Source organism: Pseudopipra pipra, chromosome 1 (genome assembly GCF_036250125.1).
Source record: "Pseudopipra pipra isolate bDixPip1 chromosome 1, bDixPip1.hap1, whole genome shotgun sequence".
Lineage (NCBI taxonomy): Eukaryota > Metazoa > Chordata > Aves > Passeriformes > Pipridae > Pseudopipra > Pseudopipra pipra.
This window is the reverse complement of record NC_087549.1, coordinates 95,952,020-95,969,372: the sequence shown is the minus strand read 5'-3', so window position 1 is coordinate 95,969,372 and position 17,353 is coordinate 95,952,020. Positions and strand designations below refer to the sequence as shown.

At 35.3% G+C, this 17,353-nt stretch overlaps 1 protein-coding gene across 3 annotated transcripts in view; it reads right to left on the bottom strand.

The window, feature by feature from the left end:
• Window positions 1–17,353, bottom strand: part of ATP9B (ATPase phospholipid transporting 9B (putative)) — a 156,559-nt gene that overhangs the window by 57,964 nt on the left and 81,242 nt on the right. For all 3 annotated transcript variants that reach the window (XM_064666174.1, XM_064666193.1, XM_064666184.1), the window contains exon 11: window positions 13,170–13,246. In XM_064666174.1, coding sequence (XP_064522244.1) covers window positions 13,170–13,246 — 77 coding nt within the window. The remainder of the gene's footprint in view (window positions 1–13,169; window positions 13,247–17,353) is intronic.

Here is a 17,353-nt window from a genome sequence, read left to right as displayed (position 1 = left end):
TCACAATCCTCCTTACATCTGATCAATATTGCTAAGACAGAATTCTGGGGAAGGTAGAAGAGCAAGATTTAAAGATGTTCAATTTTATCCTGGAACACCATTTCAGATTAATATTTTATATGTAACTTTTACATATGTACTTATATGTCTTATATCTTCTTCAAGCTTAGTCATCATCAGCTTCAACTAAAGACTTTTCTAACCACGCTCTGTTGTTTTTTAAGGGTCAAACACAAAATAAGCAGGTTTACACATTACACACTATTATTAAAACACACTCAATGGAAATGGTATTTTTTCAAATCCGAGTAGATTAGAAAAACATGGCTTACTCTCTCACAGACTATGATACTTAGCTTCGCCAAAATAACTGCAAAACCGGCAAGTGGACAACGGGTCCCAAAGTTTATATTGTGCAGAATTTGCAATTATATAAATAAATAAGCATTTGAGATACATGTAAAAGAAGTAAATTAAAACTTTAAAATTAAACAAGAGGAGCTTGAAGGCTGCTCAATAAGGTGGAAAATCAGCAGTAGTCCTCTTAAAGATTAAAGTCAGAACATAAGGGAAAATGCTAAAGGGGGGACGGGGGAAGCATTCTTCAAATCTGTGTAGAAATACCCAAAATACCTCCAAAGTAAATGTCCACAACTATTTAAGGCACAGAAACAACTCTTCTCAATAAAGATTAGACAAGATTTGATGTGCAACTTCTTTACTTGTATTATGTAGAAACACCAATTTTCACACTCAAACATGTAGTAGAAATTATGACATGAATTCTAGAATTTCTAGCTCAATTTTAATACACTGATGTATTTACAAATAAAACTGACCTTCTGAAACAAAAAACAAATTTTAAGAGAAATATCAACAAAAAGACTATCAAAATGTTTATAAATTTCTTTCCTCTATACAGTTACATGCTATTCAGAATTTTCATAATGTCTATGTTATCAGTGCCTCTTGTCCTGAAATAAAAACAAAATATGTTTCAAGACAATTCACCAGAACACGTTGCTTTGAAGCTATTCTTGGGATCATACAAACAATTAAGGTTCCGGAATAATATTGTCCATAGTTTAGCTCATAGAGATCAGAAATATTTAATTGTCCTTCTGTCAAATATATGAGTGCTGTAAATGTGTACAATACAATACAATACATACAATACATATTTAGATTTTTGTACTTAATTTTTATAGACAGAGAGCTTAATATTTCAAAAATTCTGCTTTCTTAAGGTTTAAGAGCTGAATTTCAGTATCAGGATTCAGCGATCAAGTGGTATATGTGCATGTTTGCAGAATCGTGATTTTATTAAAAAAAATGTCATCTGAACAAAAAAAATTAACTCTATAATATTGCTACATTTTTGAGGGTTTTTACATCATTAAACTTATCAGCTGAAATAGCCTTATTTGTATTAAGGAAACAACAACAACAAAAAAATCTTACCACAGAAATCAATTCCTTCTTTTGTGTTTATATTCTTAAAGACATTTTATGAACCATTTCATACTTAATGGTTTGCAAACAATCCCAGCAGTTGGATATTGTGTGAAAAGTTGCGCAGATCGACAGATGAAGTGAAAAGGTCTGTATTAATTTCCAAATAAAGAAATGCACGGAGTGGTATTTCACTATGATTATACTCTAAAGTACCAATTAGAACGCATATCAGAAACTAGAGCAAGTTGACACTCTACAATAAAGCAAATAATTTCCAGTTGGAGGGGCAGAAAATGTTAATATGCAATGTTCAAGACTACAAGAATCTTTGTAAAAGGAAGTAGCTAATAAGGTTTAATGATGCATGTCAGGAAGCCACAGTATGTAGGGAAACACAGCTGGCTTCATTTTGTAAACTATTTGATATACACATCTTTCTAGTTCACGATTATCAGCTGTGCAAGTGCCACAGGGGACAGTTTAGCCTTCAGATCAGGATATTCCTCTTGTTCTCTAAATTACAAGTAAAATACATTAATATAATATGGTGCTGTAGGCTAGTGCCCCGACTAAAGCTTATCAGCTTACAAAAAAGATTAAAGAACTATTCTATACGATTCAGTTGGAACAATCTTACCAGAATAAATAGGCTGAAAAATACCAAAATAATAAATATATTTATAATACAAATCTACACACATTTTTGAATGTCACATTAAACCCTGAAAGTTATTAAAATAAACATGAAATGTCATTTATATTAATTCACATCATTTCATGATGCATGTACTACTTTTATTATTAAATTAATATTAATAAAGAAATCATGGGTGTTATGGATAGATTGCAGCTATATAAAACAGTATGCCTCCTGCTTCACTGCAATCCAAGTTGCTCAGAGTGACTGCAATATGCAGGTGACAGCAATTAGCAGCAGATGACAGAAGCACTTTGAATTTGTACCAGATGGCAGCTAAGGGTCATTGGAAGCTAGCAGACCTTCCACAAGGAAACTGTTGTGTAGTAAAACTATAAAACTCTTAGAAATAAATTATTCAGGTTCTCAAAGAAAACCGAAAGGTCAGAATAGAATATAAAATATTATGCAAGGCATTAAAAGCTTTTGTTTACAGAATTAAATATATTTAAAATAAAGTAGTGCATACAGAGTGTATCTAACTTCATAATGGGGAGAGTCATCACAAAACTAGTAAGAATGTCAACTAATATATTTGCTAAACGATTCAAACCTGTGTCCCAAAGGACAGGCTGGATAAACACACTTTTTCTTCATTGCAAGAGTAAGATACTGACCGAATACACGCTTCAATGCAAGAGGAAAAAAAGGCCAGTGGAAGCTGCATACGTGGAATACAACATTTTAATGGGTACCCCTTCACACTTCTGCCAGTGCTCTCAAGAGTACTGTTTCATAGCTCAAGCACAATTAGGTGCATCTCATTTGCAAAAATTAACTCCCTACATCCACACCCCCACAATCTATAAAAACACATAGATTTGCTTCAATTTTTTAAAACTACAAATCCAGAGAGAGATCCCCTTACATGGAGCACGGCCCTGCACGAGGTACTGCATAAACTACCTCAGCAAGCCAAGGAACAAGCCAAGTTGATTTGAGTAAAAGTATAAAGTAATGATACAGTAATAGCTGAAAAAAAAACCCAAAAGTGGGAATGAGAGGTGGATGTAACAGCCAGAGAACCTTTGGGAATTTCAAAAGTGTGTTTAGATAAGGTCAGTGAAATGGCTACTCAGCTGCTCATGGTGAATCTCTTCCCATGCATAAAACCATTAAGAAATCAATCATGCATTCACAAGTTGAAGCCAATAACTCCATAGCAGAGCAGATGAAAAGTCACAAGTTACACTGAAAGAAGCTTTAAAAGGAAATGCTGGATAGGCTAAGGAGGAAGAACCACATGGACGGATGCACACAGAGCTGAATACGTAAACCAGGATCATGAACTTCACTGTTCCACAGTGAGTGCAGACTCACTAAGACAGTATTTTTAAAACTGTGACAGATAAGGAATATTATTTGATGATTTAATTTTATCAAAAAATTAATTTTTTTTCTTCACAAACAAGATGCATGGTCAGAGAAAAAACAAGGATGTGTAAGATGTCTGAAGAGATGAAAGAAAGAAAGGGGTACGTGAAACTACATTAGAGAGACCAGAATAACATGGTGGAAAAGCAGAACAACCCAAGGGGGAAAGCAGTCAGAAGAAAGGGATATTGAATACAAAGCAGAGGACTGGTGCTGGCTGACTCACACGGTGAAAGAGAAACCATACATATAGAAGGGAATTAGGACAAAGTGAACCAAAAAATTTTTCAACATTTCCCTCAAAAAAAGGAAGTAAACAACTGCCAACCACTTTCAAACAAACTAGAAAAACAGCTGTGATAGGCAGAACAACAAAAAAAGCCTAAGCCTCAAACTCAGCAGGCATCAGCAGGAATCTTATTTTCAGCTGAGTCACAAGTAATCTATCTTTGCTTTTATGAAAGAAAATATTTGAGTGGATTTCTTGGAGACTATGAGATTAAGAAAAGATTCCACAACATCTCCAATTCATAAAAGAAATTAAACTGAATGCTGTTTTGTATAAATAGTGTTTTGGGATACATTCCAAGAGATATGATGGGAAGGGAATGAGCTCTAAGAATATGAAGAGCAATCCACTTTTTGCAAACTAACCCACAATGAAAACCACATTATTTTCATCTGGTACAAGATGGAATGGTGATTTTAATGCTAAATGTATCCACAGGCTTGCTCTCTGAACTGAGGTAAAAAAGAAAGGCAAAGATCATATTTGTTAAGAATATGACAAGCTTGTTAGTTCAAGGGCGCAAACAGAACTAAGTAAACTATTTTAGTCATGACATCTATGTTCAGCCTACATCAAAACAAATACTATAGCCTGATATGGAGAGAACCTTCCCTCTAGATATTCATCACTATAGACTGAGATTTCAAGTCATGTGACTCGTGATGGTTATTGAGCCTCCAGTACTTAGAGAAATACATCAGACTTCAGCTGCATAAATTATTAAGTTGCATAAATGAAAACCACAAAAGACCTGTTTTTCTGTACTTGCTGTACGTGAAGAGAAGGCTATCCAGCTGAACAGTAATTAATGCCTGTAAAACATCCAAATAAAAGATGTGAACATCAGATGAGCATCTATTTCAAGAATGCTCTTCAGGTCTCAAAGATCCTAGTATCTGACATATAAGACATCCTTCTTTCATATTAATTTAAAAAAATAATAATTAATATACTTTGAACATATCAGTTAAAGGCCTCAGATTTCCAATAAAATACGCAATAAGTAAAATATGTAACATAAAAACAGGTGCCAACTGTGTTACATTGCTCTTATTAACAAACACCCAATGCACAGAACAGAACCCTAATATAGGAAAACACACAACAGCCCCCTTCCACTATGTCAGTATTTTGGTCACCTACTTGCACACTGCAAGCAAAGCCTTGCAGGTAGAGCGTTATGAAGGTGGTGCAGTTCTAAGCCATTGGATAAGGTAACAAATATCCTCTGAGAGGCTGTGCCCTTTGCCCCTACTCTCTCCAGCTCCCAGCAGCTGCATTTTGCCAATGGCATGATTAAATTCTGAATGGCAACAAAGCCATAAGGAGCAATGTAAATGTAAAAGCAAACTACCACAACTGATTAGCAGCAGTGGATGCAGCAGCTGACAGGAAACAGCCATCAGGGTCTGCCTCTTTTAGAGCTCACTTGGTTACTCCACACAAGCCAACTATGCAAGCAATCTCCCTTTTGCACTGTCTTTTGTAGAATGATAAAATAAAGAAATCATTTGAAATGTTACCACAAATCATTCATTTTAGCCTAGTTTGTTACTGGTAAAATACACAGTATTTCTCACGAATGAGCAACAGGTTGTTGTTATTCCATAATTTGATCCATTTTAAGAGTTGTTCAGACTGTTTTGTGAGAGTAATCTATTTTCACAGATTAATAGACTGCTGCAGAAATAGTATACTCCACCACTGATCCTTCCTCAAACACCAGTGCGAAATGACATCGAGCTGCTGACACAAATTCTAACATATTCATGTTCTAAACATACTAAAAGAGAAAAAAAATCCAAGTAACTTTTAATGGGAGTCTCCAAAATGGCAAGAGATAGAACTGGCTTATGGCCAGTTTTTGATTGGAACATATCAAATTTCATCCTTCTATATTCTTATAATAAGGAATGAATTTAACATTGTAGGAATTTTACAGCTGTGAATAAACTATTGGGCTTTGCAAAATCAGTGGAAGTGTTTGCCATCAACTCTAAAAAATACAGTAAACCCAGAAGTATACCCAGAATACAGTGAGTATTCTCTTACGACCAAAGTGCCGTTCCCTTGCTGTTCTGTATATTATTATATAACAATTATTTTGTTTAGTGCTGAACTGTACATTTCCACATGCTTTACCTTACAGCAGGAATGTAAACAGACAGTGGTACCAACTGCAGTAGCAATAGTGATTCAACATCCATGTCCCAAGAAGCACAGTACCATAACACAGCACAGTCAATCTCCTCAGTTCGGTCCTTGTGCAGCACTTAGGCTGAGTGACTCAGACACCACACAGCAATGTAGTGCACCACACTAAATCACATGCAGGCAGAAAAGACCTATCACATGACTTCGGCTATCAATTGCATAATATGTTTAATTGTTGCTTTCAGAACAAATCAGAGGTTAGGGCATAGGTTATTCTGTAACTTTAACATGTGAATTGATAGCAGGCCACAACACAGAACAACTTACTCTGCAGCTCAGGGATATAAAAGCAAAGTAGATAAGCAAGTGATGATCTAATATTATTTTTCAGATGCCAAAGCAAATACATTAGGATCAAGTTTACTTTAAGGCTACAGGCATCATTTACATGCAAACCCAAAAGTAGCAGTACTTGAAATATAAGAGTACTATAAGACACTAAGTTGTATGACAAGTGAAGTCTAATACCTTAAAATGACCACTCTCAGTTCCCATTTCTTTTGTTTGTGGCTTTCTCCCCCTCTGTCCCTTTGATCTCTTGTGCCCCAATTTCCCATTTTTAGTATTACCATTTTATTACTGTTGAGAAGAAGAATGTAAAGAAGAGAATAAAAATATATACACTGCTATTTGACAAGCACTGCTAATGTGCATAAAAATGCTCCACCAAGTCTCTGAAATGAAGCAGCGTGCTCTATGTAAAATACAGACGTGTACAAAAAAACCAGGTATGACACACTGTTTGCATTAAGTGATTCCTGTCCACATATGCACACAAGGAAGTCAATCAAGACTTTCAGTCCTACTGTTTTCTTATTTCCTTAATATCATGGTATAAATCTAGTATTCTTGCCATTTTCTATATATGAAAGAAAACTGAAAACCTCAGCTCCTTTATACTTTTTCCATACTAATCACCTGAGGATTGAAATCTCCACTTTGAGACTTTTGTTATTCCAGTCAATGGAGTTAAAGGTAATTAAAATAGGTAGATGTTCTTTCTGTTTCAGAGTGAAGGACACAGAAATTTTGCTTTTGGTTTGCCCAAACACTGCTGACCATTCCCAAGCATCAGAATTCCTATGTTCTAATCCTGGTTTTGGAGGTTTGGAACAAAGGTGGTTCCTCTGGCATTCAGCCCTTTCTTCCCAAACTTTTCAAGAAAAAAGTCTTTTGTCTTCCTCCTTACGTAACCCTGTTTCATTCTTCTTGCTGAGACACTCTAGGGTTTTCAAGGTGTTACTCTATTTTCTATCTTTTGCTACTCTTCTTCCTATGTTCAGAGATGACAGCACATAGAGAGAAAAACATCAACACTATATTACATGTTTTCCCCTGTGGCCTGCTCCCGAGAGTTCTCCTGTACACCAAGAGAGATTCTCATACTTCATGGGAAGCTGGTAGATAAGCACTTTCTTGGACAGAAGCTCTGCGTCAGGGGACAAACTAAGCATGGGGAGTACTCACTACCTGCAGGTGACAGCTTTCTCAATTTTATCCCATACAAAGAGTAGTTTTTAGGAGGATTAACCACAGCAGACTATACTCCAGTAAAAAGGGCTCCATAAACCTTTTTCTTATAATTCACTGACATTTGTCATTAAGAGCCACATAACAGTTTTCAAGGTTCTGCTTTTATCCCAGATCCTTCAGGCATAAAGCCACAGAAAACCATTCTTCTCAAATAGACTATGAACATCAAATTATCCATTTAATAAGAAAAACATACAAGCGAAGGTACTGGGTTCTTGCATAACAGTGTAGCAGCAGGATAAAGTCAATGCCCTTATGAAGAAGCTCTGAACACAAATGAAGTTGAACTTAGAAATGTCAGCCTTTGAGGGGGAACAGATAAGAATGGCTTACTAATGCTACTACAAGATGTTGGACAACCAAATTTATTGATGTTCAAAAAATGTGTCAAGGCAGGAGAAGCATATACTTTGAGTATTGAAAAAGCTATGAATAGGAAAATTGGTGAAGTGGTATCACTTTCTGGGAACCCATGAATCTGCTCCAGCCACTCTATTTCACTCCAAATAAGGAACTGGAGGGACTGGTGTCCTTTTTTAGTAAATATTTTTTCAAAAATTATCCCCATAAAAAGGGGGGAAAGAGAACAAGCATAGGTAAGCCTTTTAAACACAGAGAAGTAAATTTGGTCACAAAACACCAGGAAGAAATTTTGTGTGAGGAGAGAATAAGAAAGAAAGAGAGGGAAAGTGATTTTGCCTCAGTTTACCAGAATAGAAACATTATTCTCTACTTCAAGGCTCACCAGTAAGCCCATTTTCAAATAACCAAAATACATACACACAGAAAGAAAAATAATAACTGTTCTTAGATTTTCATTTGTTAAAAAAGAACAAACCAAAACAACAAACCAATAACAAAAGCACAAACCACAAGACATGCAGTAGTTAGCTTTCAGGCTAGTTAAGAATTAGGGTAAAAAAATATTATTTTGATGAACACTGGATAGTTACTATGAAGTTCTACTTCTGATGTTAAAACTTAACAGCAGATGCAGAATTCCATAAAATAAGGCAAAAATAAAAGTCTTTTGAATGTTGCTTGTAAGGATTAGCAACACAAAAACTATTTTTATACTAATCTGAAGTGCACTAGGCAGATTACATGCTATAGCTCCTTTAGAGAGGCTACTGATTTCTCAGGAGTTCCATTTAAGATAATTTCTACTCATTTTGATGTACTGTGTACATTCTGAGTGCATATATATTGCAAAGTCCAAGTAATTTTAATGTTTCAATCTTAGTACACAAAATATATTCCCTTGAATTTATTTCCATCTCCCTCCAACTATACTGTGTTTTTCTAATTTTACCCCCAAAATCTCTTTTCACTGATGGGAACAGGTCACATTTGCAGAAGGGCTGCACTAACAATCTTGCTTTGTATGAAGAGCAAAGCTGCAAAAGCAACTCTGAATTTAGATAACAAAAAACTGTTCTGCACTTTAAATAGGTAAGAATGAGAACATACTAAAATGCCAGACAAAATAAATAAATAACCTTAGTTTGTTAATTTCCCTCTTGGTTAATTAACACCTATAAATGACCTTTACCATTGACAAGTCCAACTTCATCCAGAAAGCCAAGGTTTAAGAATATCTATCCAAATAGGATTGATTACTGATTACAGCATTGTGAGGAGCACAATTCAATCTGATTTTTTTTTTTTTTCCTTTAAAGGCTGGAACTGCATTCCTGAGTAAGCTGATGTGACTGCCAATGAGGCAAAATGCAGAGAGCCATTACGCTATAATGTTGATGTTACCATTTCTACATTTATCTAAAGCACAGAACATATATCATTTCAGGCTGAAATTAAACCTTGCCAGAAATAATTTTTCTTTATATTGTTTGGAATTAAAAACATATTGAATTGATCCATTAAGAAAATTCTATGCTCTCTATCTTTGTGTTTTTCAGACTGTGTCTGCATCCTTAGGCAATGAAACAATTTTTACAATTGTAATAAAACAACTAAGTGTTGACTTTAAGTTAAGAAAATTGTTGCTTGAATGACTAAATACTTCAGCAAACACAATAAATCCTTCTAAGTTTAATATACAGATCAACTCCATGCTTGAACAGGTACATACATTTCACAATTTTTCATATGTAAGTTTGCTTAAACTTATTTCAGTTTTAGTCTTTTGCTGAGTGTTTATAGAGCAGGTCTGCATCTCCAAATTTTAATATTCATTCAGTCAAAAAGCATCTACCCTTAAGCATGGAAACTAAAAATTTGCCATTAGAAAAACCAAGTTTATAGTACAAAGTAGAGCAGCAAAGTTATTCTCCAGCAAGAAATAGTACTGAAGCACTTATCTGTATTTCAATGAAGCGAGGACTGATAAAAGTCAAGCCCATGTGTTTCTTGCTTATTTCTGGACATAGGAGTTTCAGTCTGACAATGTAAATTGAGAATCATAGATCTCAGTGTTTGCTTTCTCCCAAGGCCAGAAGACAACATTATCATTGAACTAAATTCTAAACGAGCACATGGTACAAGAAAATCTTAATTTTATTTGTTTTCAAAGAGCAGCAGAGAGAAACAATGTGCCATTTAAAACCAGTCTCAAACAGTATTTGAAACAATTCTTTCCTAAAGCAGAAGAGGAGGCACACTTATTTCCTCTCAAGTTTGCAGCAATAGCACAATCTATCAATGTAATTTCAATTTTGTTTCAGCAAGTTAGGTACAAAAATTTTTTTTTAATGTTCAAATCTTCAATCTCTCAACAGTAATATATCTTCTAATCTCAAAGACTATTTTAGACTTCTTTTGCCCTCTTTTTGGCTCCTAATGCTACATACCCTACCTAACATGCAATTGCTACTATCAAGCTTGAGAAAACACAAGAAGATTCCCAATACACAGAGGAGGAATGTACTGACAACTGTTTGTCTACCTTCTGTAAGGCTAACTAGCGTGAAATATCACCTACAGGCAGCATCTCATCTTGCAGAAGTATGCAAACCAATCTCCCCCCATGGTAGAAAAAAGTACAGAGACAGTACAATGGTAACTTCACAGAAAAACACAGTTAAAATTAAGTGTTAAAAAATGATGACAACCATTTTTTACACTGCAGTACCGCATTTTATCACTTGCTCATCCGTGATAGCCTTAAATGTTTTTCTGTTTTCAGTTCCCAAACACATCCTTACTGGTCATGTTACATGTTGGCTACTGCTTTAAACAAGGTTGTTCAGTCCATAGAGAAGAAAACCTCATGCTAGTATTACTGCTGAAGAATTGATACACACAAGAATCATTTACACATTTAAAGATTAATTTAAAAAGACAGTTGACGCAGAGTTGATGCAGCTGATGCAGAAAACAGACCCTAGAGAAAGTTTTCACCTGCTCAGTTTGCATTCAATGTCAGTTTGCAGCATTAAAATCTTTTACATTTTTAAGATCTTCTACAGAGCAATTACCGAGGCACAGGCATTTAAAGCAAGTAATTTTACACATACTATATTAAACCTCATTCTTCACATTTACTAGATTCCAATAAGCTAACTACGATACAAAGAACTAAATGCTTCCAAGGAACAAATGAATACACATATTTAGAATGCTGAACATCTTCATAGGTCAGTGACTCCTGGAAAGGCCTTTGGACAACTACTGAGTACAGTTTTGTTAGACATGCATCACCTCATTTATCAATGGCAGAAAAAATGCTACTTAAAAGCATGATTTCTAAAAAGAATAGAATAGACTATTTCTGTTGGAAGGGATCTACAGTGATCATCAAGTCCAACTGCCTGACCACTTTGGGGCTGACCAAAAGTTAAAGCATGGCATTAAGGGCACTGTCCAAATGTCTCAAACACTGACGGGCCTGGGATATCAACCACCTCTCCATAAAGCCTGTTCCAGGGCTTGGTAAAGAAGTGTTTCCTAATGTCCAGTCTAAATCTCCCCATAAGTGCTCCTAAGCTAATTATTTTAGATAGTATTTAGATAATTCAATATATTCTAGATTCTATTGTTTGGATTTTGTTCTGTTAAGTTTGTGTATGTTCATGTGTACACAATATTTTGCTTCTTAGTGCTTCATGAAAATTTTAGGTTTATTTAGGTTCTCACTGAAGATGATAGAACACAGCATTTAATTGTTAGCAGCTGTAACATTAAAGGTGATATATGCAGTAGTAAGAACCATGCTGCAGCCTGTCAACATGCAGCTGGATCTCTCTGCTCTAGGTTTATCTGCTTCCTAATCTTGCTGATGAAAATTTGGAGCAACTCTTTTAATATTAATAATAATTTTGAAAACACTGGGGAAATTTTAAACACAAATCCTTTTATGCTTTATCATAGCTTCTGTGTGAAATATTCAAGCAAAAAATTTTAAACAAACTTTTACTAAAAATCTCATACAACTCTCATCTCATACAATCTGTTGAATTGGGGTAATGCATGTTACGTTTATGCATACTCCCCTATCAATTTACCACATTAATTTAATTTTAAACACTTGTGAGAATTATTTATTAGACAGAAGTTGTTCAGAATTCTTAAGAGAAAGATTCTATTACTAAAGGGCTCATCTTTGTATCAGATGGAACAGAAAATAACTATGTACCATAAACATTCCGGTTCCATTTTGCTCTATTATTTTAAAATGCATGTTACAAAGATTAAAATAATAAATGGCCATTTTAATCTACGTAATGGTACATATCACCTGTCTCTGTCAATGAGACATTTAAAAGCATCTCTTTATTAGAAACACAAATCAATACACTCAGGGGACTGCAGTAACTGCTTCAAGCAATTTGTATTATCATTTCATTCTTGATGTTCCTACTCAGAGCAACTTATTATGAATGGCGTGAAAATGGCAACCTGTCACAATTGATTTTTTTTCTAAACCTCTTGCAATAATTTTTTCCTTTCTTAATATAATTATCTTCCTACTAAACACAGGTCTAGGTTGTAAGATACAGCCCATAGCTGAAGTTTTATTTCTTTATAATTGAGGGCTCTCCCCAACTTACATTAGAAACATTACCAATTAAGTGAAGAGCTATTTGCCTTGTTTAGAACTGAAAGAACCTTGTACAGAGGGAAGCACTTAAACTTCTGGTATCTTTTTGACAGAAAAATCTCTTGACAATGTTTTCATTGCTTGCAAAAATCCCTGAAATAGTGTTCTGTTCTGGGTACTGAATGGAATTTCACTTACTGTGTTCTACCTTCTCTGGAACCCAAATACACTTTAGTAGTCTGTTATAAACACTCCTGAAAACTACTGTGTAGCTTTAGCCAAATACTTTACAGTAAAATAATCTGAGAGAAATGAAGTGAGAATTAATATTTAGTTATGAGACAGAAGTACAAAATTATGAAGATGCACATTGATACTTCAAAGACAAATGCCTCCATTAGTACCTGTAATGCTCCAAGCTAAAGGAAGAATAATTTTACTTCCAAAAGGAGACTGCAGCAGAATTCACTTCTTGTACCAAAATTCAAATCAGTCCAGCAACATGAAATACATCAGAGCAAGAATCTGTAGATTTTTGGGCTTAGGTACATCTGTGTTTAAGTTTTATGAAAACAGAAGTTGGAAATCCCACAGTAAGACTAACTTACCTTATTTTTTGGATTGGATGTGTTCATTACACTTCGTGTTTCCTTGCCTGTGTAAATAACAACACCAATTACAGTTCCTGAAAAAGAAACAAACAAAAAGTAAAAGAGGTGTCTAGTAAATAAGAGAAAATTTGCTTGAATTAAAACTTGCAATAATTTACATTTCCTTAAAAAGCCCAAGCACTTATGAGTAGTACTGTGAATGCTGTTTTTCATAATTGACAATGAAAGGATCATCATAATTTCTGTAATTAACATCCATAAAAATCATTACACACTTTCCTTCTTTTTTATGGAAACAATACTTCCAATGTAACTGGTTAAAAATTTGTATTTCAACTTAAAATTGTCTCCAACTGTTTTTGGAAGTTAACACACAGCATAAACAACTGTGCAAAGAATACAAAAATGAGTAAAATGGTCCTGAATACATCACACACAAACGGCCTACTATCTCTGTCATCTCCAGTGAAAATCTAGTTCATCCTATTAATCACTTTGATAGAATCCGATACAAAAATATTCTTCTGTTCATTAACTTATAAAAATGATTCCCAAGTTTCAATTACCTTTTAGTCAATTTTTACAGGATGATACAGGAAAATTTGGCTTCAGCATCACTAAATAAATTTTTATAGTAAAGAAAATTTTAGGGGTTTTATTAATATTCCACTATAACACTTTCTTGCATAAAACAACCCCCTTATTTCTATTACTTTATCGAGTGATCTGAAATGGCTTTATGGCAGTACAACCAATAACATGATTTTTTTTTGGAGGTCATTATGCTACAAAGAAATAATTAATGCAACTTGTCAGAAACTCCCTGCTCAGAAAAGTTTAAAAAAAAAAAAGTAAACTGACATTAACTTGTCTGGGGCAATCAGGACCACATGCAAGATCTGCTACTGGTCTTGCAGGTAATACTCAAAGAAAAAAAGATGATAGTTAAAAGATGTTGGCATTAAAGAAAAGAAGTTTCATTTACTCAAAAATAAGACCGTGTCCTGTCCCCAGATGGCAACTAAGGTCTGTGCAGCTGCTCACTCACTTCTTCTCCCACAGTGTGCTACTGGTAGGATGGGGAGGAGACTCAGAAAAAAAAAAAAAAGGAAAAAACTCTCCACTTCATGGGTTGAGATAAGAACGTTTAATAACAGAAACAAAGTAAAATATAACAACAATACTAGTAATACTAATGATAATATTGATGATAATAAATACTGTAATTAAAAAAAAAGAAGAAAAAACCCAAGAGAAACAAGTGATGCATAGTACCATTGCTCACCACCTGCTGACTGATGCCCAGCCCATCCCCTAGCAGCGATCAGCCCCTCCCAATCAACTCCCCCAGTTTTTACACCGGGCATGAAGCCCTATGGTACGGGATATCCCTTTGGTCAGTTTGTGTCAGCTGTCCTGGCCACACTCCCTCCCAGCTTCTTCTTGTGCAGCTCCTCCCTGTCAGAGCATGGAAAACTGAAAAGCCCCTGGTAAGCACTGCTGAGCAACAACTACACTATGAGCGTGTTTTCAACATTAGTCTCACACTGAATCCAGAACACAGCACTGTACCAGTTACTAAGAAGAAAATTAACTCTGTGTCAGCCAAAAAAAGAATGCAAACAAAAACTTTGAATCCACACACAAAACATCAGTATTATACATTACACCTTCTGGACACATAAAAAATGTTTTTTCTATTATTTTCCTCTCCATACTAAAGCTTTTTCTTACAATTTCCCTTGACAGGATAATTTCCCCAAAGCTAGTCTGCCTCTGCTGACAGTTTCACATGCAAATCTACACATTAACATATATGTAACATGCCCCTGACACACTCAAAATTTCTCCAATAGTTCATTGGTCCATAATTTCTGAACCTGACTGTTCTCCAACGAATGCCCATACATCCCTTTTGGGCATTTTATTTTGAAGTGATCCTCAGAACTGACCTCTGCCCAACTGTCACAACGCACTTGTAGGAAATCCCTTTCTGCACTCTCCAACAATCTCTGCCTTGGTAGCTCTTTAGTTCAACAGAAGTTGGGGAAGACTTCTACATCCCAGATGGCACCTTTCTGCTAAGTTTCACCTGGCTAGGCTGCTGCAGCTCAGGAAAACAAGCTGTCTTACTTGTCTCATATTTTGCTCCTTGGAAAGTTGGTTTCAAAGGTCAAAGTCAGATAAATTCCATTTTGAGTACTGAATTTAGAACAGAATTTTGGTTAGATCTTACTAAACTGCTGCTTGTACTAAGATATTCATCTTAAGATTTTAAACTTTTGTGGTATTAGCACCATATCAATGGTAAATCAGGGGTTCCTTAGACCTGAAGTATATTGGTGTAAGGAAGTCCAAGCCTAATTTCAGTTTCATCCCACAGTGGTTGCACCAGGGACTGTTGTGTCCTATACTAAAAAACTGAATCCAGTCTGGGGTTCCTGGAAGCATAGCTGCAAGCCTAGGCTTACTAAAAGCAATGACTCATGTATTTTTATGTATAGGGCCTCTGCAAACTGGGTCTCATGTCAGTTGAGCAAATAGGTAAAGACAGAGTGGTTAATGAAGGATGGAGAAGTTATGAGATACCACTAGAATAAATATGTGGGTCTGGGGAAAAAAAAAAAAGCAAAAGTGGACTAGTGAAGAATTAACACACACAAATAGGCATACTCTGAATCCACTGTGTGATCATACCAATTTTTGGTATCTCCCAAGCACTATGTGAACCATATAAAAACTAGAGTGCATGCAAATTAATTAAAATCATGCGTAGGACTTGGCAGAAAATAGTGCTTTTTACAGCTGTGCAGTTATATAAATTGTTCTGATTTTATCTAAAGTAACTTCGCAAGACTGACACCTGCTGAAATGATGACAAAATTTCATTAATACAAATGTCCTCTTAATAGGTATCTCAGCAGGTTTCTCAGAAAACTGCATTATCTTCTTATCTTCTTTAGCATTTGAACCACACTGATCATTACTGCAAATGGAGAACAAAAAGCTGAAGTCCATACTGTAGTGGACCTTTTGAGGCTTTTTAAAATTTAACTGCTGACTTTCCTCTATCCCTTTCTGAAAGGAAACCCACCAAAGCTTTCAATAAACACAAACACCACAGTCATTGATGCCACAGGCACAAATGAACTGAAAGATAAGTAACTTAATTAAAAATAAACTAAGAGGTTTTCAGAATACTTGATGGTTTAAATTATTTGCTTATATTTAAAATTCTTTCTCCGGTGACAGCAGTTTTTCAAGTTTTCACTAATCAAAATTTCCTTTCCTTCAGGCACTATTATTAATTCCACAGTGATACTATGAATGACAGACTCCATACCTTGCTGTTACCTTTTTGAAACCCACTGAGGTATTGCCCATAAGTGGAAAAAGTCCGAATGTTTTTTCCTATCTCACTTATTAAAGAATAACAAAAGGATGACTGACTGCATGCTGTGTACTTGAGAAAGGCTTTTGATTTCTACCCGTGCCAGAGGCTTCCAGTGTGATCCTGGCACGTCAGTGTTTGTGTTTTCTATGGTCAGGATAAGCATCATACACACGGTCACCATATCTCTGCTCTGTCAGGGCTTTGCAGCAAAAGGCAGAAAGGAAGCAGTGCATATGTGATAGTACTAGGAATCTCACTTTAGATATCTAAACTATCAATTTTGAAACTAGAACAACTGGGGACATATCAGGTGTGGCAAAATGGATTCCCTCCCCCCCGCCCATTTAGCTCACTGTATTAATTTGTTTGATCTAAAAAAGGATGTTCAATATTTTATTCTTGAGTTGTTTGACATTACATGATTTTGTTAAACCAATTTTTATGGTTCCCTAAATTCAAAAAGAAAATAAAAATCTGAAACTATAGCAAATAGTTTTCTTGTCATTTGTACTGCTCTACTCAATAGGTGTTGGTGTTGGGTTTTTTTTCCTGCAGAATCCATTATTGTAGTATCCTAATAATTTCATGAGCTTTGGTAACCTGCATTCAAGATACTGTTGATAAGATTCCTTGAAGCCTTTATATACTTAAATTTACTGTTACTGCTCTGCAAAAATATTGATTTGTGGTCTCTCTCTTCTAGACCTGTCAGGGCATCAGCAACCACAGCTCAAGTTTTCTGACGTACTCCCCATGCAATTGCCCAAACAGTTTTCCCAGCCTGACC